Source organism: Brachionichthys hirsutus, chromosome 7 (genome assembly GCF_040956055.1).
Source record: "Brachionichthys hirsutus isolate HB-005 chromosome 7, CSIRO-AGI_Bhir_v1, whole genome shotgun sequence".
NCBI classification, from domain to species: domain Eukaryota; kingdom Metazoa; phylum Chordata; class Actinopteri; order Lophiiformes; family Brachionichthyidae; genus Brachionichthys; species Brachionichthys hirsutus.
In genome coordinates, this window is record NC_090903.1 from 4,667,061 (window position 1) to 4,692,349 (window position 25,289).

Sequence of the window (25,289 nt, forward strand, 5' to 3'; positions counted from 1 at the left end):
CTGCCACCATTCAGAGGCCCGATTCAAACAAACCCCATAATCAGCATTAGATTCGTAGAAACCGGCATCCTCTGCAGACATCACAGCCGCAGGAGGAGTTTAGCATTGCTAAATATTTGTCGATTCCCTCCAAGGTCTCCGAGGGTGGGATTAGCTGAAGGGCTGCGGATTTATCAGTTTAATTTGGTGTGAGATTAAATATTCAAGGTCGCTTGCGACATCGTCTTCACAACCTCCAGCAATTCTGTTTTCACTATTTAGAAATGAAAATCTAAGTCAATGATGACAATCAATGGCGTATGACAAGGATCGATTAGCTCCGTCACCGCCAGACATCATAGCCTGATCCGGTGAGACCGGAATCTGGTACCTCAGGATCATCCTCATAACATTTCAGGATTACATGAAATCAATGAGACGGATTTCCACAGAACTTGACGGAAGAATAGAGAACGATCCAGGAAAGTGCATCATCGTAGAAAGGTATGAAGCAGGGGTCGGCAACCTAAGACGCGCGTGCCCGACCTGGCACACGAGGCTATTTATGACACGCGTAGAGGCAATAATCTGATTGTCACCTGCCATCGAGGTAGACTCGCCTATCATGTTTTATTAAGTTCTATTAAGAATACTTAAAGGACGCTTTCCTATCGACTCCGGTAAATTATATGTGTTTCCTACACAACACTGATTTATAGTAATAGTTCTAGTAGTAGACTCGTGTACTATTATATAACGATCAACTAAACCAGCGGCCCACAACCTTTTTCCTGCCACGGACCGGTTTAATGCCGGGCTATTTGTTTTTTGCCCACAAGGGAGTAATTAAATAAAAAAAAGAGGAATATCAATAAACTTTATATTATGCACTTCCAATAACTATTAAACAATTATTACACCAATATCTGCTCACCATAAAGTTCTTGTATATTAATCCAGGGTTCTTGGTCTCTATGTGCCGAAGACGTTTACCTCGTTAAGGCAGAGCAGACTTGGTGCGGAGTCAGCTGTAGATAAACCCGTGTTTTAAGTATGACTTCTGGTTTGTCTGTTAAAAGAAGCTTTCATTTTCTTGGAGGTCGTCGGCTCCTCTTCTTCCTCCTCATTTGGCCTTTTCCCCTTTGAAGCTCTAAAACACGCTGGTTTTTTCTGTTATTTTTAGTAATGTATCACGTGACCATGACCTTTTAGACTGATAATTAATACAAAGGAAATTATATACATTAGTTATTCTTTGTGTGCGGCCCGGTACCATTTTATTAAATAAGTAAGTGTTGGCACTCTGGGCTTGAGTATATTGTAAAGTGGCACGTGCCATGAACAAGGTTGCCTACCCCTGGTATAAAGGGACAGACGCTGAAATCCTGCATGATGATGATGAATATATTTATTAGGTAGAATGTTAGAGTACAAGTACAGTCACACAGTAGCATGTATTACAGTACAAATAAAGTCAAACATCCTGTCTAAGAGGAGCATTTCAAAAAAGCCCTTGCGGTCTTGTTTCCGTTGAAAGTCCTTCGTACATAAATCATCCACAATTAACAATACAAATTTAACAATACAAATAAAAATAAAACCAATATTCAATTACTCAATTGATGCAACGTAACATTAGAAAAACAAAAATAAAATGATTTTACACCGCCAGTGCAAACTAACAATTAATCTAAAATAAATTACACCACTGATGCAAAATGACAATAAATGACAATAAATAACTTACATAAATTACAATAAATTACTAAGGCAATTAATATGTGCATCATGATTACACAAAGATTACACATCTGATTTCCTGGAGACGGTTGGAGGGTTGAATGATGGATTAAACCGAAGCGATGCATGTAAGGATTGTTCAGCCATGGCGGAGTTATGCGCCCGACTGAGTAAATTGTTGCTGTTAATAAAAGCATTTTAAATTTGATCATTTAATATTCAAGCCCCATGCGGAGCTGAATTCCAAACTATGAATTCAACCTTGGGAAGTCGACGAAGCATCAGCAGAAGTAAAAGATGAATACAGTTGAACAGAAAACAGGGGAAGATGCGTTTTGGCACAGCCACTGCGACACGGTTCAGTCCAAACAGCCACTGCCAAGTCCCAGCGCGGGCCTGGCACGGACAGACAGATGTGCACATGCACACAGCAGTTTTGGAGGTGCATGGAATGGAAACGGCTCACAAAGCTCTGAATTTGCGGTGGAAATTTGTCCGAAGCATCCAGCGGAGCGGTATCGATCACGACAGGTCAGGAATCTGTGAATCATTACAGGCGTTGAAGAGCTGGACAGTCTGTGATTCAGCCTCACTGCGGCGTAAACTGGAACCAGCAGCCGTTCAGTCTGGATGTGAAACTCCCATGACACGATTCTGCTTATTCTGAGCAAGAAAAATTAAGACAAAAAGACAGCCAAGACGTGATCGGCAAATTCACATCGGTTGCACGCACACGTGGGATTTATTTTCTGGATATGCATGGACTACAATCATGTAGTCCCCCCCCCCCCCCCCCCACACACACATAATAAAGATTGATTTGTGTGTATGTCCTCCGTGTCTACTTTTGGAATAAGAAGCACATCCTTTGTGGCCCAGAGATGTAGAAACAGCCAATCGATTGATCACCCCCCCCCCCCCCCCCCCCCCATCTCTGTGTCCTCTCTGTGCTCTTTGACCTCCACATCCTCTGCTGACAGCTCCTGCTGCTTTCTACCAGCGCTGGGAGTTTCAAACCTTCAGCAGGGATGCAAACGTTGATTTTGTGTGCACCACTATAAACAACACCTGCACCCCCCCCCCCCCCCACCCCCCCGAGGGTGATGTGAGGTCCGGGTTTTGTTGTGCAACCACAGGAGAGGAGTGACTCACAGGATTCACCACAGTCGTTGGAAGAGATCCCAGGATCACAGGAAACCATCGAGGTGGTGTAACAGGAGAGGGATGCCCTCAGGCCGCGACCCCCCCCCCACCCCCACCCCTACCGCCTCTGGAATGACGCATTGCTCTTTAAACTTGACAAGAAAAATGTTAATAGTTCTTGTTTTGTCATACAGTTCTGCTCTTAAACAAAACAATAAGTAAAGATGTCTGTGGTTTTTGGAAGGTAATAAATGAGATGAGACTTTACCTTTTTGTTTTTTGTATTCTCATTCTTGTGTTTGGAGCTTTGAACCGGATCCAGGAGGCGGGCTCCTAGAGGGATGCTGCTTGTGGTCTGGACACTGGCTTTGAAACCCAACACTGTCTGACTCCAGCAGCCCCCCAGGGAGCCATGGAAGTGATGTAATGGGTAGAGTGGTTTAGAGATCATTGGCGGTGGGCAAACCGGATCAAATGGCTTCGCCTCCACAGCCTTCTGGCCCCATTTGACACTAACTGCCCACCTGTCAGTGCCGGCGGACCTCGGTAACGCCCATTAGCACAACAACGGAAATGAAAGATCTTGTTTAGCAATGCCTTTGGGCGAGAGCATATACCAGTACATTTAACCTGATTTAAAGGGGGGGGTGGGGGTCGCTGAGACTGAACAATGAGCAAACTTTAGCACTGACAAATCAGAGGCGCCGAGAAGCATGAGCGCCAAAATCTTTCAATAACTCCTGCAGTCACCTTGGGAAATAAGCAGCGCATCTGAAGCCTGACTTTGGGAACACTGGAGCGGCGCTTTTGGGCATCTCCCACTTTGTCAGATTTTCGTCTGCTGTCTTTGCCATTTTTTGGCCGAGAGCTTCCCTGACAATATGTCATTATATGTCTGCCCTCTGCAGCTGTCATTGTGCCTCCTGGGCTTGGTATCACAAAGAGCAATAACTGGAGAGAAATGTCCTCATCTAAGCCCCCCCCCCCCCCCCCCCAACCCCGCTCCACCATCATCCACCCGACTCCCCACTCGGCCACCAGCGAGCTCTCTTTTGTCCCGGATTGCTGGTAAGCGCCTTGCTTTTCTGCGAGGGTGGATAAAGGGCACATGGTGCCGCACGGACATCTGTCCTGCAGATATGGAGCGAATGCATCTTTGTGATATGGATATTCATGCATTTCACGCTCATTACATCTATTCTGTACGGCTGCTCCCGCTGAGGGCCCAGCCATGCATTACTACTCCCTGGCAGGGTCGCCAAACAGGGGCACGATGCGTAAAGACAGTTTCTTGGATGTAAAACATTTGTCTGCTGCCAAAATAAATAAAATAAATACAAATATTTATGATGATTTTGAGGATGCCTACACCAACAGTATATTTATGCATCATTATTTTGAGTGTTTATCCATAACATTTAGCTCTTTACCTGTCAACTAGTTACATTATTATTACCGGTACCTCCGCCGAGGCCGGATGTGATCGCCAGCGTTTGTTTGTCCAACCATTAGCAAAATGTAGGGTGGGGGCCTCTGTCTGACCACCAAATTTAATCTGGATAGGATCCAGAATAACAGAGTCAGTACAAATTATTTAATTTTAACATTAAACCCGCATTTAAGGATTCAAAAATTAGTTACAAATACACATGAACTTTGATTCTCTTTTACTTTTCATGGTTGGTGTATAAAGATAGCAAGAACAATATAGAACCTTTTGATGATGATCCAGATCACCATGTGGACAGTGTAAATCCAATTAGAAGAGGAATGAGCTGCTTGGCGGAGGTCTGTGCTCTCTGAGTGCTTTTCTAGTTGTATTTATAATGACTTCTACAATAACAGTACTAATAAATAAATACATTATTTTAAGCTCTCTCAAAAAATGTTCATGTGTGTTGATCAATACAATGAAAATAATTTATTCATTCATTCATCTTCTTAACCGCTTTTTCCGTTACCGGGCCACGGGATCTACGGAAGCCTATCCCAGCAGTCAACGGGCGAGAGGCGGGGCACACCCTGGACAAGCTGCCAGTTGATCGCACACACACACACACACACACGCCTATGGACAATTCAGTGCAACCAATTCACCTAAGCTGCATGTTTTTGGTGGGAGGAACCCGGAGAGAACCCACGCAGACACAGAGAGGCTGCAAATCAGATGCAAACCTGTGACCTTCTTGCTGTGAGGCAACAACGCTAACCACTGCACCACCAAATAATTTACTCTAATTATTATTCATCCATCCAATAATAGGCGCTTAGGTGTTTTCTGCAGGTGCAGAGACGCACCAAGAATGCCTGGTGTCATTTGTCTACAATCCAACATGGCTGCCAGATGTGTCACACAGCTGTAACTGGCTGTGTGTGTCTGCAATGCCACGTTACAGCTCCCTGTCAGCTCCTAAACGCCACCACTGTGACCTTTGAAGCCGAGTCAGCGACAGTCGGTGCCAGCTGACCTCGAGGTTCTTCGGTAGAACCAATGCAGCAGAACAGACGGCGGCGCAGCAGCACGTCTGACGCTGAACGCAGCCGGCAGCTCCAACCGCAGCCAACCAGACAGGTTACATCAGCTGTCAAGCTGCTTCTTTTATTTTTTTTAAAGAAGCTTTCCATTTATTTTCACTTTGAAATGACCTGAAAATGCTTCAGTGTTGAAAAAAAAAATCTTTGGCACAGGATAAATTTTTTTTTATTAAATGCCAACTCTGGAGCTCAGCCAGTGAGCTGCCACTCAGCGGGGTTTTGCATGAACTATGGAACAAATGCTTGAATGTTTTTGAGCTCCTTCGCCCCCATTTCACATCGTCCTTATATCGTGTATATTTCTTATTAATTTACAACCTCTTTTGTAATAATTGGCACCAGCTCCATGTTACTCCTTTATCTTCCGAGTGTCTTTGGAGTTGCACAGCGGGAATAAATCCATCATATATGGACGTAGATGGGTAAAAAAATATATATCACTATTTAGCCTTTTATATAATCTGGCTGTCCACACACAAACACAAATACAGAGATTCCATTATCTCCAAAGATGAAGCATTTAGTCCCTGAAAACAAAGCAAATCACATTTATTTTGCACTGGTGACTACAAAAATAAGATTGGTGGGTTGAAAACCAGCAGATGAACAATTTCCATTCTCATAAGATATAAATGCCAGAGCAAAAAACAGTCATGCTGTAAGAGACAAAAAAAAAATACAAATTTATTTTTCAATTATTGTGGTTCATTCAGGCAGATAAACAAGCAGGAATGGATTGGCCAGAGGTGCCGTGTTAAATACTGATTGGTTTTCGATGGCATGTCTTCAGGTTGTTGAGACGAACACTATGGAGGCTCCACATAGCGACAGACTAAATGAATAAACAGGTGCAATGCTCTGTTTGCAGACAGAACAAAACACTTGTGAACACTTTAAGGCTTTACGTTAATAAAAGGGAGACGCCTGTTGGGAGTATCTGCAGGAGAAAGCATCAAGCGCGGCTGCTTGAAGGCGTCTGGGAGCACAAGACATTCACAATGATTCAACAATTCCACCGCTATGCTCCATCTCGCAAATCAATTATTCAGCATGCAATCCATTTTAAAGCTGCGGGGGGGGGGGAATAGAATAGTGTGCATAAATGCATGCATGGGGCGACGCAGCAACTCTTCCAGCAGCTAACTTCTGTGTGGCCTTCAGGTTAGGTCGCAAACCCTGCTTAGGAAGCCTGCCTGGCTCCACTTCAGTCTTGTGCTGTGTGTGTGTGTGTGTGTGTGTATGACACAAATAAAATGTGATGTCAGCACAGAGACCCACGGGCTGCTGGCTGCGTCTCTCTTTGTGGCTCTGAATCTTCAGATCAGCTGGTTTGGTTCTGGCAGGTTTGCAGCACCGCTAAAATATCCTGTAGGATCGTATTCCTGTTTTCTTTTGAAACCTAAGGCAAAAAAAAAAAAAGAAAAGATCAGCCACTATAGCAACAGTGTTCAGATAATGTACACAAGCGCGGGACAAAATGACTTTCCGGTTAGCATCAGACAACGCAGTGTCCACTTCAGGGTTATCGTCCACACGTCATCTCCGACCTCCTGTCTCCTACCTAATCCTACTTTTAGTCCCACAAATATTCACACTGCTCCAGAGTCTTGTTTTGACGCCCCCGGGTGCAGAAAGTGCTTTGCATGACAATTTCCACAAGTCGTCTGTGATAAATGATTTTTGACATTTGAGACCGCCCCCTTTTGTTGTTGAATCAGTCACGCGTGATTTAGAGTTAATCCCGCTGCAGCAGAGGGATAAAGCAGGGCACCGCGTTAGCAAGCGGGTCAGCTAGCCGGCTAAAGACAAGAGGATACGGTGCAAATAGTGTTCTGCAGCTGATGTGGGAGGTATATATCTACCCCCCCCCCCCCCAACAGGGTGCTTGCAGACTCACAGCGAACACCTTGACGTCGCCCCTGCTCCGCACCTCTTCCACCAGGACCAGCGGTTTACCCTTCGGGGCGGGGATGGTTCCCAGGACGGTGCGGGCGGAGCCGTCCAGCGTCTGTCTCGCTGAGCTGATGAATGACTGGCTAAAGAGCTCCATTTTGCCAATCTCGTCCATGACGAACACCCCCCTGCCGTCCGCGGGCCCCACCTGGAGCAGGTGGGCGTTAGCGGAAAGCCAAGTGCGCCGTCAAACACGTGCACAAATAAATGCTTGATGTTAGTTACGACTATGGAAAACAGAAGGAAGGCAGTTCCGTTCGGGTTATCGAAAGCCATGGGCCGCATATAAAACTCTCATTGATCAGTGATCAGTGATCAGTCAAACCAGTGACAGGGTTTGCATGATCACGGCCTCTTTGTCGGCTCCAGGCTCTGCATTAAGGATCAATCACGGCGATTGACAGCCAGACGGCACCACGGACACTAAAAGTGTCACTTTGGAATTTACGTGTTTGAAAGCTTCCAATTATTCCATCGTTTTTTTTTTTTTTTTTGGGGGGGGGGGGGGGGGGGGGCAAAGCTTTGATGATTTGTTGGGGGGGGAAATGCTTTGCTTTCTGTGATCCATTGAGGAGTTTTAAAAGCACGCAGCCGCTTGTCTTACACGTCTGAAGAGGGGCAGCACCAGGTTTTCAAAGGAAGGCAAGTCGACCACGTACTGCCCGACCGTGTGTTCCCGTCTTCCAAGAGAGGAAGCAGCGACATCTCTGGAAATCAGAATAAGACCGGCGTTACTAAAAATAACAGAGACGCTGCCGTTTGGTCCGGGCCGGTCCGACGGCCCTGCTACCTGATTCTGGACAGGCGGCCCCTCTCGCCCGTCAGCGTGACGACATCAAAGCCGATTCTCCGGCCTCCCTCCCTGACCTCCTCCGTGTAAAACCCTTCCACTCCCACTCCCGATGACGCTAACGCTCCACAGGCCTTCTGGACCAGGGTGGTCTTCCCCACTCCTGGAATTAAAATAACAGCGTACAGACAAAAACAAACATTTAAAATGTTCCACAACACCTTAATGGGGTCACCTCAAAGAGCATCTCGAGCTCTTTGAGGTGACCCTGGAGCTGCAAATGAGATTCGTTTCTGGGGAATTGTTTAACTCATTGATCAAAGAAAAGGACTTCACATTCTGGAATAATCCTGCGTTTACTTCTTCTGTGATTTTTATAACGTTTCTTTGGATTTGCCACTGGATTCATGACGAGCATATTCAGGAGAATCATTTTGAGACTGCATTAGTCAGTAAATGTAGAGTTTTGTGTTGAATGAGGAAAAACATCTGCTCGGCAAGTGACGCTGTTTGCACCCTCAAAGTACCGGCGTTAACCGGGCTCTACTTCTCCAGTCACAGCTGCATGCGCGGTGAAACGTCTTCAACGCGTAGAAAGAAGTCCCGTCTTTCCAGCGACCATAGCACGCTACCAGCAGCTAAAACAAGCTAAAACAAGCTAACCGGTGAGGACCGACGTTATCGCTGGCTGACTGGCCAGTCCGGATTTAATCTCCGACCACCGGACCCACTGGGTTCTGCGTGTTACCTGGAGGTCCAGTCAGAAATACGTGTCGGAACATTTCGTCTCAACCTCTCAGCACGTTGCGCCGCGGCTCTTCCGTAAACAACGAGTCGGCGCATGCGCAATTGGCCGGCACTCCGGAACTAGAACTACGTCATTAACGTAGCTATTTCTTTATTGTTTTTATGCTTAATATTATTCATCTAGCAAATAACACATCAGTAAAAACTGTGAAAAGACAATATCTCATTCTAATCCTAAAATAGTTTATACAATTTGAAAACTGAAAAACGCATACATTTTAAATAATTAGAAAATGTAAGTGTGTACCATAAAACTACATTCAAATGACAGTATTTAATGCAATATAAATATTGTTGGTTCAGTTGTCTCACTGACAGCCACAAAAAACACACCAAACCAGTTAAATATGAATAGAACAACATTCTGTTTTACTTATCAAATATATCATCAGGATGCAAACGTAAAGCTGCTGATGTACACACTGAAATTAGCAGCTGCTCCATGAACGCTAAGAAATGTTTTACTTTGACTGGAAACACGTTCTGAAAGAAATGACCTGCATGAATGGCATGGAGAGAGAGAGAGAGAGAGAGACAGTGAGTTCATCTTCTCAGCCTACTCATTTATGCAACTGTCCAGTTAGCTCACATCCAGTAATTACAGAGTATAATGAATACATCATTACAAAATAAAGCTTGTCTCTATTCAAAACTCTGCCATCTTAACCGAAAGGAGAACTTCAACATATATGTGTCTGTTGTGTACACTGTACAGTACATTACTACCTCTCGGTGCTTTACTTGACATAATAACACGGACCTCTGTATTATTTCCTTTAAATAGTGTAACCAGGTAATTTACAGGCCACGAGTTTAGAGATGTGCTGATATTGATTCCTGAAATCGAGAGATCCAAGCTCATCCTCCAGTTCCTCCATCCCTTGCGGTTCGATGGAGGACATCGCTTCGTCTGAAATCCCTTGTCCTGGGCCGCCGTCCTTCGCCGACTCGCCGTCCTGACCTTGTGATGATGGTGAACTGTCGGTTCCGAAGCGCTTCCCCATTCTCCCACTCTCTGGTTGTTTCCTGCAGCGTGTGGATTGTAAGGAAGCCGACCCATCGCTGTCAGCGGAGGAAACGCCCGGCGCCGAGGTCTGGGCCCGAGGCGTGATTATGTACGTGCCCCCCAAGGTGCGCTGCGGAGAGGCTTCGATTGGTTGGGGGAGGACTGCGTCAGAGTCAGAAGAACCAGCGTTGGAGAAGTCCGGGCGCACCGGAGACCGAGGAGTCTGCGATCCGGAGCGCTCGGGGCTGCTCGCCGGGTCGGGAGAGAAGGCGTCGCCGGACTCCAGGCTGTTGAAGTCGTCCGTGTAGTCCGCCTCCTCCTCGTCTTCTTCGCCAGACTCTGACGAGGAGGGTTTTGGGCTGCCGCTTCCTGAAGACGGCGTTCTGTCTCCATGCCCATCAGACGGAGACTCCGACTGACCCGATGCGCCGAGATGCTCACCCCCGTCTTTAGTTTTGCCCACGCCATCGTCGTCGTCTCCACCGGGGACGTGAATAAGATTACAGTCTCTCTCTCTTGGAGCGTATCCGTGTTGTTCACCGTGAACTTCCTGGTTGAGGCGTTCCTTCTTAAAAGTAACTGTTCCCTGCAGCGTAGAGCCCACAGCGGCGCCTCGCGTCACTTCCTCTGCGTTTTCACTGGGAACGCTGCCGTGATTTAATCCCACCTTCCTTTCGCGGGACATCGTTTGATTATTCGCCGTCGCCTTCCCTTTGACCGTACTTCCCCGCGTTTTATTTTCTATTAATGTCTTGGCTTCACAGCGTTTAGCTCCACGAGACGAACGTAGTTTCAGCCTCAGCTTAAAGCTTTTCGTTGTGCCATACGTAAGCTTCTTCCTGTGGGATGTGCCCTTCATCAAAGCCTCTTCTTCTGCGTCTTTCACAGATGAAGGCCTAAATGCTGGCGCTGGACACTTCCTGGCGGGGTGCGTATTCTTTAAATGGGGACCAGAACCGTGACGAGCCTTTCCTGCTGGGGTTCCGTGCCCGACTGAAGGCTCCGGGGACGCAGGTCTGTAAATCCAAGACAGATTGGGATGAACAGACAGAGGCTGGCGTGGATTCTGCCCACTCAACTGAGACAACTCAACCAGAAGAGCATTGAGCAGAGGCAACTGCCGTAGAGCTTCACCGCAGGCATTCGGAGTCACGCCACTCGTTTGCCCGTTTATTTTCACGTCATGTTTCACAGCCCGCTTCGTAAAGGGAGGGCTTTTACTAATTCCAGACATCTCATCTTCAGAGCGCGCCTCGTCAAAAGGGAACGGCTCAGAGTCTGGATTCAGCCGTTTCCAGTCGCCTGCTTCCTTTTTACATTTTTCCTCAGCAGAATTATCGTAGAAGAGATGAGGCGGACAGAATACAGTTAAATCTTCCTCAAAGCGGCTTTCGTTTTTGGGACTCGGAGGGCTTTGGGTTGTCGCTTTGTGTTCAGCTTTCACGGCCACAGAAACATGGCTGTCCGGATTATCTTCAGGCGTCAGGCTATTATTTGATGGCGTCCAGTCGGGGTGCTTTCTCCTAACATCCGACTTCAGCATGGATGAACAGACATTCCCACATTCCGGAGGTACTGATTCTGGAGATTCATTCGTCCCCCCGCTTCCCTTTTGCTCGCTGGTGCTCTGACTGTCTGTGATAAGGGGCAGTACGCTAGCGCCCAAAGTTAGCAGCCTATAACTCAGGGAAATGGACCCAATTCTCCCCCCCATGACATCACACAAACCAGTAACCCCCCGTTCACCGTGTGATGACGCAGCAGCGGCGCCGCGTTGCGTCACATCCTGCCTGACCCTGTCCATCACGCTGGAGAGAGAGATGAGCGACGTCCCAACTAATCTCGGGATGTCCTCCTTCACGTCCAACACCATGGCGTGCAGGGGGCCGTCGCGCAGCTGGGCGTGCAGCGCGTGCACGTTCATTCTGAAGAAGCAGCACTTGCCCCTGTTGAAGACGTGTCCTCCGCGGCTGCTCCCCCGAGGCTGGTAAATGAGCAGCGTCGGAAAGTCCAGGAGTCGAACTCCGAGAGCCAGCTGGTCGGAAACAACGTCGCTCTGTTCTTCGATCCGGACGCGTTCCACCATGAACTCAAAGGAAAACAGAATCTCGTCGTTGTCGTCGTTTTGCTGTCCCGACATCTTGGAAGACGCTAAACAACAACAACAAAACGCTAGCGGCGCCTCTGCTAGCTTAATCCGCAGGCTCCGGCTGTTAGCTTAGCTTCTATTGGCTCCATGGAAACAACGTTGTCGCGAGCTTTTTGCGTCATACCCTCCTCGCAGAGGGGATACCTGGGAAATGAGGTCTTTAAAGGTCTCTTGGAGCGTACGACTGCTTTAAATTCGAATTGGAACCACAATACTACATACTTTTTTGTTATATTCGAACTCGTGTGATATTTGTAAACGTGTGGAAGACATTTAAACAAATAAAAATAGACAAGAGGAACAAACAACTGCGTGTGTCTGTGTACACATAAGACTAAAAATAGATCAACCTGAGTTATAATCAATGGCATTCGGGCAGCCAATGCGCGGATCAGCGGAGTTTGTTCAAGGGTCGGTTGGGCGGAGTCTGTTGTCGTCACAGAGGTAGGTGCTGCTGCGCCGCTCCAGTTGAGAGGTGGAGGGATGTGAGACGGGCTGCCGGATCCTCCGCTGGGTTTACCCTCTAAGGATAACTGATCGGACACCGCTCGCTCACGGTTAAAGGTAATTACCCATATGGTCTCTTTCTCTCCCTCCGCGCCGACCGACAGAATCCAAAAGAAAAGTAGGGCTTAGGTCGGAAAGTGGGGGGGTGGGGGGGGCAGCTTCACACTGTTGAGAGTAGCGAAAGGCGTCGAAAGTCGTTATCACCGCGCCGGTCGTGATGGTGAGCACAAAGGATAAAGTTCATTTTACGCACTTCGCGCGGAGGAGGAGGAGGAGATGCTGCGGGAACGCCGGCTCTAATGTTCCGGTGTATACGCACATCCGAGCTGGTTTTAACTGGACTCTCCGTTGCAGCGCGGAGATTTTAATTGAGTGGAATTAATATCTGTTTATTTGTCATTATAGTCCAAATTCGATGCGCGTCCGCTGAAATGACTAAATGTAGAATTGCATGCATATTCCTGTCGGCTAACCATTTTCTGTCATCATCTTTCAAGTGCGTTGACCGTCAACTATCTGGCACGTTGACGTCATATTTTTTTGGTGCTGGTGTGTGTGTGTATGTGCGTGTGCGTGCGCGCGCGCGCGGTAACTGGACAGGATTTGTGTAAGAATTATTTTCTAATTCAGCGAGAGATCACCAGGGGGCGCTAAAAGCACCATTGTGCAACTGGTCATGACTAATAAAAGCCTCATGTCGAAGAAACACAATTTATTTTTGTAACAATCTAGATTGAATTGTGTCGTGGTTTTGTTATTCGTGTAGGTAATAGTACCTTTGCTGTTATTTACGTGCTTAATCTTTACAAAGGACTATTTCCCCTTCTATGTGATTCTCCATTAACACTATCTGACGGTCTGCTTCTACACACCATATTCATTGATCTTCTGTTATTTCTGTCTGCTCATGCGGCCTTTTCAACATTCCGTATACCCCCCAGTGGTGCAAGGGTAAACAAGCGACATGCTTGTTTAGCTTTCTGCATCATATCCTTCGCTGTCTTCCTGCAGGAAGTTTAGACTCCACAATAACTTCCCAGTGAAGAGGAAACAAATAAGCCCAGTTGCAGACACAACAACTGGGTGCTTGTGAGTGTAAATGTTGTTTTTCCGTTGTTTAATTTTCACTGCTACCGGCTTTTACGGCTCCCACGTGAGCCGATCGAGCCAAAAAAAAAAATAACCTGGAGCGTCAGAATCAATAAGACGCCGCTATTCTTCACAGCACTTTGTGTCTGGGAAGGATTAGTTTGCTTTATAGGCACACATGAGTGTTTTGAGACGGCTCCAGTATGCTGATGATTTGCCTTCAACGTGAATTCTCCTCAAATGCAGAACATGTTGGATTAAATCCATCTGACAAAGCTCTGATCATCAGGGAGGCCCCATTGAAACGGACCATTAAGACATCTGCAGTGATGTCGTGAATAATTTGCTGTTGCTGTGTGCAAACGGCAAAAAAACAAAACAAATAAAGCTCATTCATTTCTTAATTTTTTTCCCTGTCAACATGCTAAAGATGTTTGAACAGATGAATTCACGCCCTTCCTGATGTTTTGCTTAATCCAGCCTCTAAATGATCCTTAATGTTTCATTTGTTTTGTGCCTTGTTGAACTTTCTCTTGGACATTGGGAGTTTCGGTTTCATCGAGGAGGAGGAGGAGGAGGAGGAGGAAGGGGGGAATCTTTTCCAAATGCATTGAAGATAAGCTCTTCCCTAATGTAGATGAAAATGTGCCTTGCCTAGGGTTACCCACTTTAGACCAGTGCCAACATAGCCCCCCTTGAGCGAGACCTATTCAGCAACCCCCCCCCCCCCCCAATAGCGGCAGTCATTCAGTCTGGGTTGGAGCAGAGGTCTGTTGCATTCTGCCATCAATAGGGCCCAGAGAGAGCCCTGGAGAAGAAATATGCTCTCATCTGTTTCTGCCAACGCTTTCTGCACGACTAGCCAGACAATGGGTAATTGAGCCGGATAGATATGTCTTTCAAAATAAAGTTATGTGCACAATGCGTGCGCCGCTCAACATTATGGCACCTGTCAGGACTAGCAGAGGAGCGGCTTCCTGTGACATGCCTGCAGGCAGGCCACGTTCGGTTGTTATCTTCTGCAGCGCGTTTAGGATGTCTCCTGGCCTGGTGGGGTTTGGTGACGCCCCACTAGAGTTACGGCTGTTATGTTTTGTGCTTGTGAAAAAGAAATTGCCTGTAATGATATTAACATAACACACCGTGTTTGGGAAATTACTTCACAGCAGCAGCTGATTTAAGTCCTCTTGTAGCACCCCCCCCCCAGAGCTCCTGATAACGCCTTCTGCTCGTTCCTCTTGTTTACTTCATTTCCCACGCTGCTTTGCTGCTGCACTGATGTGGGAAAAGGGCCAGATGTTGTGAGGTGAGCCGTTATTTCCTTACTGCATTAACCAGGTGGTGCCCTCCTCCACGGCGGATCCCACGCCGCATGTGACGGGAATCAGGAAACCTGGTCGGCTCACCGGCTGACCGGCCGGCTGACTAACCAGAAGTCACAGTCGGGCCTCCCATCCGAGCCCTGTTGCTTCAGAACCAACCAGCCATCAGACAGCGGATCACATGCTGCCTGCTTCTGTTGTGAAAGCCAGATTTTTTTTTTTCTCTCAGTCTTTTTGTTTTGATTGCAGTCTAGATTTTTGGAAGGGTTTAAGCCCCTCGTCGTCGTCGTCATCGGGGGAAAGCACAGATGCTCTCACTGGGTGGATGTTGTTGATTTTAACGGCCGTGCCCCTGGATGTCCCTTTGTGATGGCTGCGGGTGGTTTACTGAGCAATGTCCAGAAAGAGTAAAGAACAAGGACTGGAGCTTTCTCCTCTGAAGCGTTGCCTTTAGTTCCTGCAAGGTCAGCACGTTGGATTGTCTTAGGTCATTTATGTGTGTGAATATATTTGTCTGCCTAACTTCTCATGCGTAATCAGTGTAACAGCAATGGGACGGCCTGTTTCTCAGCTTGCTCAGACGATGCCAGAAGGACTTTACAGCGCAGCGTTTACTCTTTATGGTTTATGCACAGATACGATCTGATGGCTGGTGGTGTGATTCTCCAGGACGTGTGTGGCTTTGCGTGCTTATTTACTTGTGTCCAGTAGATGATGATACTGGTGTGGTTAAGCCCCTAAAACAGATGTAGGCTAGGAGCTGATAAACGCTGTATTTGGTGAGATGTAGTGCTTCCTATCTAAAGGCATTTTGCCAGAGGATTTCTGCATTATGCTCCCGTGATTTGTCTGTGCACGATTTTGCCCAGAAGTAGATGCTGCATGCATTGTGGTCTTTAATCCCTTCCCTTCTCTTACCACTCATCCAGCGGCGTTCTGTCGTGCCAGATACTTGCGAGTCAAAAAAGGCATTGTCATGGCTGGAGGGAAATGGAGCAGATGGTGCAGTGACAGAAACCAAATGCTGGTAGCACCATTGCTGGTGAGGACGCCGTCAGCCTCTGGTGACACACAGCCGAGCTGCTGCTGAAAGACTGAGAAGAAGTTGGGACGAGGGGGCCCAGAGGGGAGAACAAAGGTCGGAGTCCTGCGATGACCGGCTCTGTCATCGATGCTGGATTACGCAGACTGGTTCTGAAACAGATTAGTCAGCCGGAGGCCTGGATGATGTGCAGTACGCTTCGCTCTACGCTCATCACAGCTGCTTGTAGGCCCTTCTGTTGCTCTACAGATGGTGATTGTGCAATGACGCATCGCAGTATATGATCCACACATTAGATGTTCCTACTTCACACGGTCATCTTAAACCATCTTGAGTCTTTTCAACGATGACCTTTTGAAACCCAGCATGGTTTTCTGTCTTAAATGCCAGGCAGCGTTAGCAGACACGTGACCTTAAGTCCATGGCGGGGTTTTTACAGGTGTAACTGTCAGTTGTTGTTTTTCCCATCTGAAAGATAATTGTTTACCCTCCACTTAATCTCTTTGATCTCCAGACACAAATGTGGGTCACGGTTCATTGGCGAAGGGACGGTTATTGTCACAGCGACCAAATATTCAACAAAAGTAAGGTAATTTGCCGTCACTGCGCCTCACTGGTGTTCCAGGTTTGGGTTGGGTTGTGGCGCAACAAGTTAGCACAGCCCTCCTGATTCGCATTGGTAGCTTCCAGGTCATGTAAATGAGGTAGAAGCTCTTTGAGTCGAAGGAAGGCACTATACAAGTACCGCCGTCACATTTTAGGCTTTATAGTGTGAAACCACTGTGGCAGGGGTGGGCAAAGTTTTTGACTCGCGGGCCACAATGGGTTCTAAAATTTGACAGAGGGCCCGGGCCAGGAACAGATGGATGGAGTGTTTGTGTGAGCTCATATAAATGACATGTAAAACCATTACACGAAAGGATTTGACCTTTTACAGGTAGCATTACAGGGGAAAGGTCAAATGAATGAGGTTTAATTATAATAAAATAAAATGTAAAGATATCATTTGGACAAGTTCGGCGGTCCGGATTATAAAGCCCAATGGGCCGTATATGGCCCGCGCGCCACAGTTTGCCTATGCCTGCACTGTAGCATTTCTTATGACAGATATCATAGCATCAGGATTTGTTTCACCAAGTCATTCACCAGTAAAACAAAAACAAAAAAGACTGTTGCAATCATTTTGAATCTGCAACAGTCAGTTAAATAGGAAGATGTGCTTCGCTGAGCTGAATTACATCAGCACCTCCGGTTCCCTTTGGGAGTCATTAGTGTCCATATCAGGAATGTTGGGGAAAAGGCCACCGAATGTTGCTGACCTTCCTTACTTGTTTTGTCTACGTGTCTGTCACTGGGCCACAATGGATCGAATGAGGGTCGGCCAGTCATTAACCCGATTGCCACTGACTCCAAGGACTAGTTGTGTGACCCGTGGGGTTAACCCGGCTTGTGTTCCCATCAGCGGGTCCAGACAAGCAGGACGGCGGACCTCTGTGGTCACAGCCAGCCGCCGCCAATGAGGGATGAGAAGGGATTTGGTTAGTGCCGGTGTGCATACCTCCTTTCTACTGTAGCGAGAGAGGAAGGGTCTGAATAGGCAGCCATAGTGCGCTGCAGACCAGGCTGCATGCCATGACTGCTTCTGTGGACGTTTTCTACAGAGGCCACCGTGATAAAACTGTCAGGTAAGAAATCTGAGAAAAGAATATCCAGCCAATCATATGCCAGTAAGATACGGAAGTCAGTTGGGACTCCATAGAGGCCATACGTGTGCCGAGGCTGAACAATCCTGCCCACCTGTGGGAAAACAACCTGCTCGGGAGGCAGAGCTCGTAAATGGAGAGTTGAGTTTGATGGATGGATTTATTTCACACTTTCTACGCCCATTTATCTTTTTCCTTTAATAATGGCATCATAGCAGGTGTAATAAAATGTACGCCAGTGCTGCACCTAAACCCCTGAACATCTGCACCCTTGACTGCCAGATTGACTCTGGGTGAGCCAAGGAGTAACTATCCTACGGATGAGTAGTGCTGAAGCATAAAAGTACGCTGAATGTTTCTGATCCAGGCTGATTGTAATTAACAAGTCAAATGGAGCAGAGCTGTGACAGATGTGCCATTAGGTGCTCAGCTTTGTGTGTGTGTGCGTGTGTGTGTGTGTGAGTCATTGAGGTATTGCTGCTGGAGCTGATATCCTTCACTTAACCTCAGCGGAGCATAGCAGTATTGTTGAGAAGGAGGTTGTATCAAAATTCAACTGAACCCAAACGAGCGTCAGGATTGCTTCGATCGATGTTCGCGCTGAATGCTGGGATGCAGTTTCCTAAAGCATTCACTGCGATCTCAAGAATCTGTGGGCTTAAGAACAAAAGAATTGGGATTTGCAGCAGCCTGCGTGGTTTGACAGAGGCAGCTTTGTGCTGCTGTGAGATTGCTGCGTTACTGTGCTGTGTGCAGATAACCAGCTTCCTCGGTGTGAGCCAGGAAGGAACTTTCTCCCAGGCAGCCCTGCGTCTGTTCTGTGTTGCCAGAACTCTCCCATGAGACAAATTAGAAAGTCAAGTCCTGCTCGGTGGTTTTGTTCTTAAGAAAGTGTTGATGAGACACGGGGGGGTGTTATTCTGGTTTGTGCTTCCTCTGATCCATTAATCAGATGATAATGTTCTTGGGTAACTGAATATATGTTGTTTATATTGTAGCTCAGGGAAAGATCACTATGCAGCGTCCGCCTCGATTAATGAATGTCTTTTTTCTTTTTTTCTTTCTACGTGAAAGAAGCTCAGATTTTAGCGTTTGGTCATTTAAAGTCTCACCCAACTGGAAAACATTTTTTAATTGTCACTTTAAGGACAGGACTTTAATGAGTGATGAGTGAACCTTTAGTCATGTTACCTTTGGGACTGTTTGTTATTCATGGGGGAGGCACTTCAAATATATTTTTAACCACTGGGGGATTTATGCTCTTTATTCTGGCCGAGGGGAGAGGCAGGCAACTTGATGTGTGTGTATTTTGTATTTATTTTTGGGGGGCAGGATTGTCGGCGCTCTAAGCTGTTGCATTTAAGGATATTGGCTAAAACAATACATAAATAACTGAATAGATAATTCCAATTCCAAAATTCCAATTTTGTTAATAAAAAAAGATTCTTGTCACCCTCCTTGAACTGTCAGTGTTTCGTCTCTCGTAGTTCAGATTGTACTTCTGAATTAAGCACACTATTAAATCATGTCCTTACTGTAGAGGCCTTTACATCCACTTGATGTTGCTTTTGAGCTATTCTAACTTAGTGTGAACAAAGACATGGTATATTGTGACTCTTTTAGCCAAACCGGAGATGCCGGAGCCACTGGTGTGTGTGTGTGTGTGTGTGTGTGTGTGTGTGTGTGTGTATGTGAGGAAACCCTTTTTAACCAAGTGGAGGGGAAGAACAAATGCAGAGCGGTGTCAACCTGACCTGACCTGGCCTGGCCTGGCCTTTCCTCATATCATGCAGCAGTAGCATGCTGTGTGGCCAAGCAGAGCTAATTCAAACCCAAAGCAGCATCTTGTTGTTGTTGTTTTTCTCTTAGTTCTTTGCAACCTCATTTTGACCGTCCTTCCTTTTTTGTGATTTGTAAAGGCTGTTGACGGAGAATAATGATCCGGAGTGACAGTGGCCTGATTTTGGACTTTCCCCCCCTTTCCGTTGCTTCTGTAATCGCACTGTCGGTCAATGTGGAGAAGATCCGCTGCTCTCCTCCCCCCCGCTGCTGAAATGCACCGACTAGCTTTGTGGATGTTAGCCACAGGGAGGTGGGACGCTGCTCGCTCCGGAGATGTCGGGGCAGATTACGTAACACACTTGGGCAAACAGTGACCCAGGCGGTTTGTTAGGGTCCCAGAAAGTAGCTCTCTGTACAAGAGACTCTTACAAATGCCCTGCAGTATTCGCTGTGTATTCATTCAGTACTTCCCCCATGCTGTGTTTACTGCAAGCCTTCAGACCCTTGCTTGAAATGTAAACAGGGGCTGCAGGGCCACATGCAGTTTACCGCTGAGCTGTGTGGGCTGCAGCCCAAACACACGGCACAGGTGCTCCATATCTAACCACAGGAGCAGCTGCTTAATTGCACTGTTCTCATCGGCCCCGGGATAATCTGTGTTAAGGTGGAGCGCACAAACACCAAAGGTCCAAAGGTCATTTGCTTACTTTCGGGTGTGTTTCTGTTCCGTCCTGCTCCTCTTGCAGAATTTTCCCAACCACTCTGACTAAGGAAGCAGTTCTCCATATACTGTATACAACTATAAACTCATGAACGGAATCATAATGATCATTTCTTGATAATTCCGACGGAATCAGCGTTCCGGGTTCTCGCTGCTCAACGTCCTGAAACTGTAAACTTCAGTTTCATTGTGGCCGTTTTTGGCAGCCCGAATGAGCAAACTCTTAAACCTCACTGACGTTTTGTAAATGGCGTCTCTGAAAGTGAACACACAAGTCCCATTTCATGCTCGCCTTTCACTGCCCCTAGCCGATTGTCTCGAATAGACAGAACCCCCGGAAAGCCCCTCTGGTTGTGTGTGTGCTGCATCACTACTGAGATTGCTTTACACATTTTTCCATTATGGATCTGTGAGGCTGACGATCATGCCCAAACATTTCTTGTGTGAACATAACATTTTAAAAAAATGCAAATGAATTTTTTTGTAAAAGCTTTCCAGTTCAACTGTTGTCGTGTGAGCAGGGAATGAGATAATGGATTCTCATTTAAATAACTCTTATTTAAAGCAGGTTAGGGCAGAAAGTCAAGAACAATCCGGTTAGTTAGGTTCAGGCAAACGTACAGATCATCAGCATAAATACACAAAAACGAGCCCTCTCGGGTGAATATATTTTTTTCTCTGGGAGTGTGCAGAGAAAGAGAGAAATGCAACGAAGAACGATTATTTCTGGTTATTTCACCAAACCCAATCCGTGTCCGGAGTCCCTGAGGAGATGACGTTTTCTTTAGCTCATCCGGCTCCGCGGTCGGTCAAGCGCTAGCCGCTGCTGCTGCTGCTGCTTCTTCACTTTGTGGATTGTTGCTGCACATTTGCTTTGGCACCTATGTTGTTGTTGCACTGCTGAATCAACAACATGCTGCTAGCTCGGTTTACAACGAGGGGTGAGATGGGTGTGCGAACATTTTCTCTCCACAGATGCTGAAAAAGAAACACTTGAGCCACGGATCACCCCCCCCCCCCCCCCCCCCATAAGATTTTACACCAGGAAGTCTCGTAAGTGTCTTCATTGATTTTAGTAATGGTGAGGATTGAGATGCATATTTCTGAGGTTTTATTTCCAGGTCATTAGCCCTGGTAATCCAGCCGACAGACAAAAGTACTCTGGGACTTTTTTGTCTCTGAACCAGACAGGTTGAGTCAGATCTTATTCGCAGCGACAGTCTGTGGGAGTCATACATCTTGCATAATCCTTCCTGGATGCAGCATGTAAATAACATTGAAATCTTCTTGGTTCTTTCGGATCGGTGGCCCTGAGTGTGTGTGTGTGTGTGTGTGTGTGCGCGCGCTGTACAGCTGCCAGTGAGTGGCGGTTTCTCTAAGTGCTGCCGTCTGTCTGACATTCTCTACAGCCAGCTGCAGTTAAGAGATAAGGAAGTGAGCAATAAGGAAATCTGTGCTTATGTGGCATTCTCTTGTAATAAGATGCGTCCAGCTCTGCAATGCTGGACGGGAACCTTTTTTTTTTTTTTTATCTCAAGCCTGATCTCCCGAGTGAGTTAAGAGAGGTCTAACTCCAGCTCTTTCTGTGTCATTCTGAATTGTTTAAATATTAATGCCACTGGACTCCCATGTGCATCCAGCGGTGCGGTCCCTGAAGAAACGCTGCAGTAAGCAATACAGCCTGTTGGGACATTTCTCATTCACCCCCTCCTCTTTGGGCTCCCCCCCGCCTTAATAAGGGCATCTCATCAGATCGTTGGCCTCGATCGGCTCTCCTCCACCCCCCACCCCCCATGCCAGGTCGAACCGGTGCACTTGGCTCCTGGTGGAAGGAATGAATCCATCCCTGGACAGTTTTCCGGATTTAGAATTCACGAGGGGGACGGTGGAGTAATGGCGTAAGACGAGATGTGGATTCAAAAAGAGAGCCTTTGTGTTTCTTTCTCCTCTCAACACCCTTTTTAATGGTCCATATATTTTGTGTGTCTGCTTACACTCGGATGCAGAGCCGGGGATGATGATGGGTAGTTGGCTGGAAGGAATGGGATGAATGCATATGGATATTTTACTTCCTGCAAGGCAGCTGACCCCCGCTCTAAATCTGAGACCAAGGACGTCCTGATTAGTTGCCGTAGAAAGGGGCGCAAACTTAGACATGGAGTTAACCTTAATCATTGCATGAAGACAAAAGCCTACTAGGCGATTGGGAGTATATGGATGGATGTATCATTGTCTGCATTTGTGTGTGTGTGTTTATGCATAGGTGCACGTGTGTGGGTGCGTCTCAATGGGAGGTTAGTCTCTGACACCCTTTTAGCTGCCACGCCTCCTTGAAACACGCCCGTGGAATGCCATGCCAGCTGCAGCTGTTGTGCCTCAATGCTAGAGATGTAGCGCGTTCCCCTCTGTAATCAGAGCTGCAGATCGCCGAATAGCACGCATTGCAATGTCCTAAAAATTGCACTTGGTCCCCTTTCTACTCCCCAAGAACATTGGGTAAATAGAAACTGATGAGAGCGAGTCATGAATGAACTGGCTCTCTGCCTCGAAATTGACAGATTGTGTTTTGTGCAAGCTGCTCCTTGTGATGTGCTGTTACCCCAGTTAAAGGAACCAAAAGGGTGGAAAAAGGCCTCGTTGATGGGGGGGGGTTTCTCACGCCTGACTGAGAATGTTCGCTTTCCATCGAGTCAAGTGGGCGCATTGTGATTTGCCCAAAGAAATGCAAATACGTAGAACAGATGCACTATTTCTTTCCCCCCTCATTTGTCAGCAGGAATAATCCCTCATTCCTGTGGAAATTGGTCTGGTCGCACTCTCGGAGTGCAACACTGAAGTGTTAACAAGGGGAGAGCCGTGTCGCCGGGGCGCATGTGATTGCTGCCTGCCTTTCAGGGCCTTTTCTCAATAAGGCTCGATGCTCAGGACAGATAAATGGACGCCTTTGTGGTCTTTGCCAGAGGGAAAGCCACACAGCGAAGGACACACACACACACACACAGAGCAAGGTCTTTTCCAGAAAAAAATAAAAAGCTAAAAGCAGCATTTCTACAACCCCCCCCCCCCCCCTTCACTTTCTCCTGTTCACAAACCTTTTCCTCCTCCGTGAGAACTGAAGCTTGTATCCATAATGCTTCCATAAATGGGCTGAGGGAATGGAAATAGCTGTGACCATTCCCCATCGCCTCCCTCTATTCACCAGCAGCCTCTCTGCATGGCCGTGGACGGTACTTAAGCACACTTCCGGTACTGATGCACGGTGTTTTGCACGGCTTTGGGCACCAGCAGATTGCACATTTAAGGCATTTCATGCACTGGATGGAGCTATCTTAATAAAGCTGCTTGTGTCATCGGCCATTACCAGACGCCGCTATGAAGAAGACTAGAGGTCAAGATGAGTGCCTGCCTGATTTACTACCGCACAGCCGACTCCGCTTCCATTGTAATCTTCATCCGTATCATTTCTCGTCACTCTTTTGAGACACATTTATCTTTCAGCACCAGCATTGTGTCTCTGTCTATCTTTTAACACTGTATTTTTTTTAAATACTCTTTTTTTCTGACCTATCTATCACACTGCAGCTGTACAGGGCTTTGTGTGTACATTTGAAGGTTGCTCGTTGCCTACATCTGCAGATCATCCTGCAAGGACTGGACCGTTTCTCGTGTGGGTGGCAGATGTTTTTGATGCCACGGGGGGGTTGCCTTGTTCTCAAGAATTCTGTTGCAGTCGTTTCTCTCAGAGCTGAAATTTAAAAAAAGATCCAAGGTCTGCAGAGGATAAGAAGAGTTTTCACTTAATCAGACGGTTCCCTTTGGAGACCATCATTAATTACAGGAGGAAGTAGCTGCACGGGAACATATGCTGCAGATGGCCTCCTCTTCACCTCTTGTTGTTAAATGTTATTTTTGGTATCTTGATCATGATTAATGTCACGAATAGACTCTCTTAAGTTCCTTTCTGTTGGTTGCATCAGATTCACATTAACCAACCGCTTGTTTTGCTCTTCTGTCCAGCTTTGCTGCCGTCCTTCCTTCCTTCCTTCCTTTTGCGCCCTCCCTGCACCCTGCTCACACATCTGGAGCGCGCCTGATCTCACCATCCAAGCGCACTCAGCCCTGCCAGTCACCAATGAAAAGCAGCATTTTTTTCCTTTAATTATTCTTCAGACGCTAATTTGATCAAAGACCCTCATTTTATGTCTTACAGACGAGGCTGTTCATGTGTTACATGCAAAATTATCCAAAGCAGGACTAAGGGTGACTACTAACCTTTGCCACAGTATAGTTTGTAGTTCACTGTGGTAATGCTGACCACCAGGAGTTTCTAACAAATTCTAATCCATGATTATAGGTGATGAAATAGCTTGTGCAAAGCTGCAAACCTACATAGGGTTTGGGCAAGCTACTTAATTAGTGAAGACATCGTTGATGTGCCAGTACAGTTTGTTCTGCAGTGTAATTATATCACACCTGAAATTGTGTTTATGTAATCTGATGCGAGCATGAATTAATTTGTTCGCGTCAGAAACAGAATAATCAATCGTGAGCCGTTAAAGAGATTGTAAAACGATACGGTGATAATCTGTCCTAATAATGATGGAAATCATAATAATAATGTTCAAAATAATATATGGTAATGTTCTATTAGAATAAAAAGCCACACACCCTGCTATTCTCGAATTTCCATGAATTTCCAATTTCCAAATTTCACCAGACTATTGATTTAGTCTAAATCTTTTGTGATGTTGCTTTTTTTTTGGTCTGCTCCTGTATTCACCAGATCAACACTCGTCTATGTGCAGCTTTCTGCAGCTTGCCCTTCCCTCTGTCTTTGTTGTGAAGGGAGATCTGCTGTCACTCAAGACTTCCATATGCAGAAATAAAAGTTGCCTTGGCAACAATACAGAGCGTACAAAATCAGTGTTTACTCTGTGGCCCTTCACCTCGTGTGCCTGCTACTCCCGTGTCTTTCATCCCCCTCCTGATGGAGTGGCGTGGAAGGGGGGGTGGCAACGGAA

General features: G+C 46.7%; 2 protein-coding genes across 2 annotated transcripts; both read right to left on the minus strand.

Annotated features, from left to right (window-relative positions):
* Positions 1-6,486: 6,486 nt before the first annotated feature.
* On the minus strand, positions 6,487-8,957 carry ntpcr (nucleoside-triphosphatase, cancer-related). The gene is made up of 5 exons (XM_068741358.1): positions 8,889-8,957; positions 8,141-8,303; positions 7,955-8,057; positions 7,295-7,498; positions 6,487-6,796 (listed from the first exon to the last, which is right to left on the minus strand). Exons 1-5 carry the CDS (start codon positions 8,920-8,922, stop codon positions 6,719-6,721), a joined length of 582 nt encoding a protein of 193 aa, XP_068597459.1. The 5' UTR covers positions 8,923-8,957; the 3' UTR covers positions 6,487-6,718.
* A 741-nt stretch (positions 8,958-9,698) lies between these two features.
* map10 (microtubule associated protein 10) lies at positions 9,699-12,093 on the minus strand. The gene has a single exon (XM_068741576.1). The coding sequence runs from the start codon at positions 12,091-12,093 to the stop codon at positions 9,724-9,726; it is 2,370 nt and encodes a 789-aa protein (XP_068597677.1). The 3' UTR covers positions 9,699-9,723.
* Positions 12,094-25,289: the final 13,196 nt, after the last annotated feature.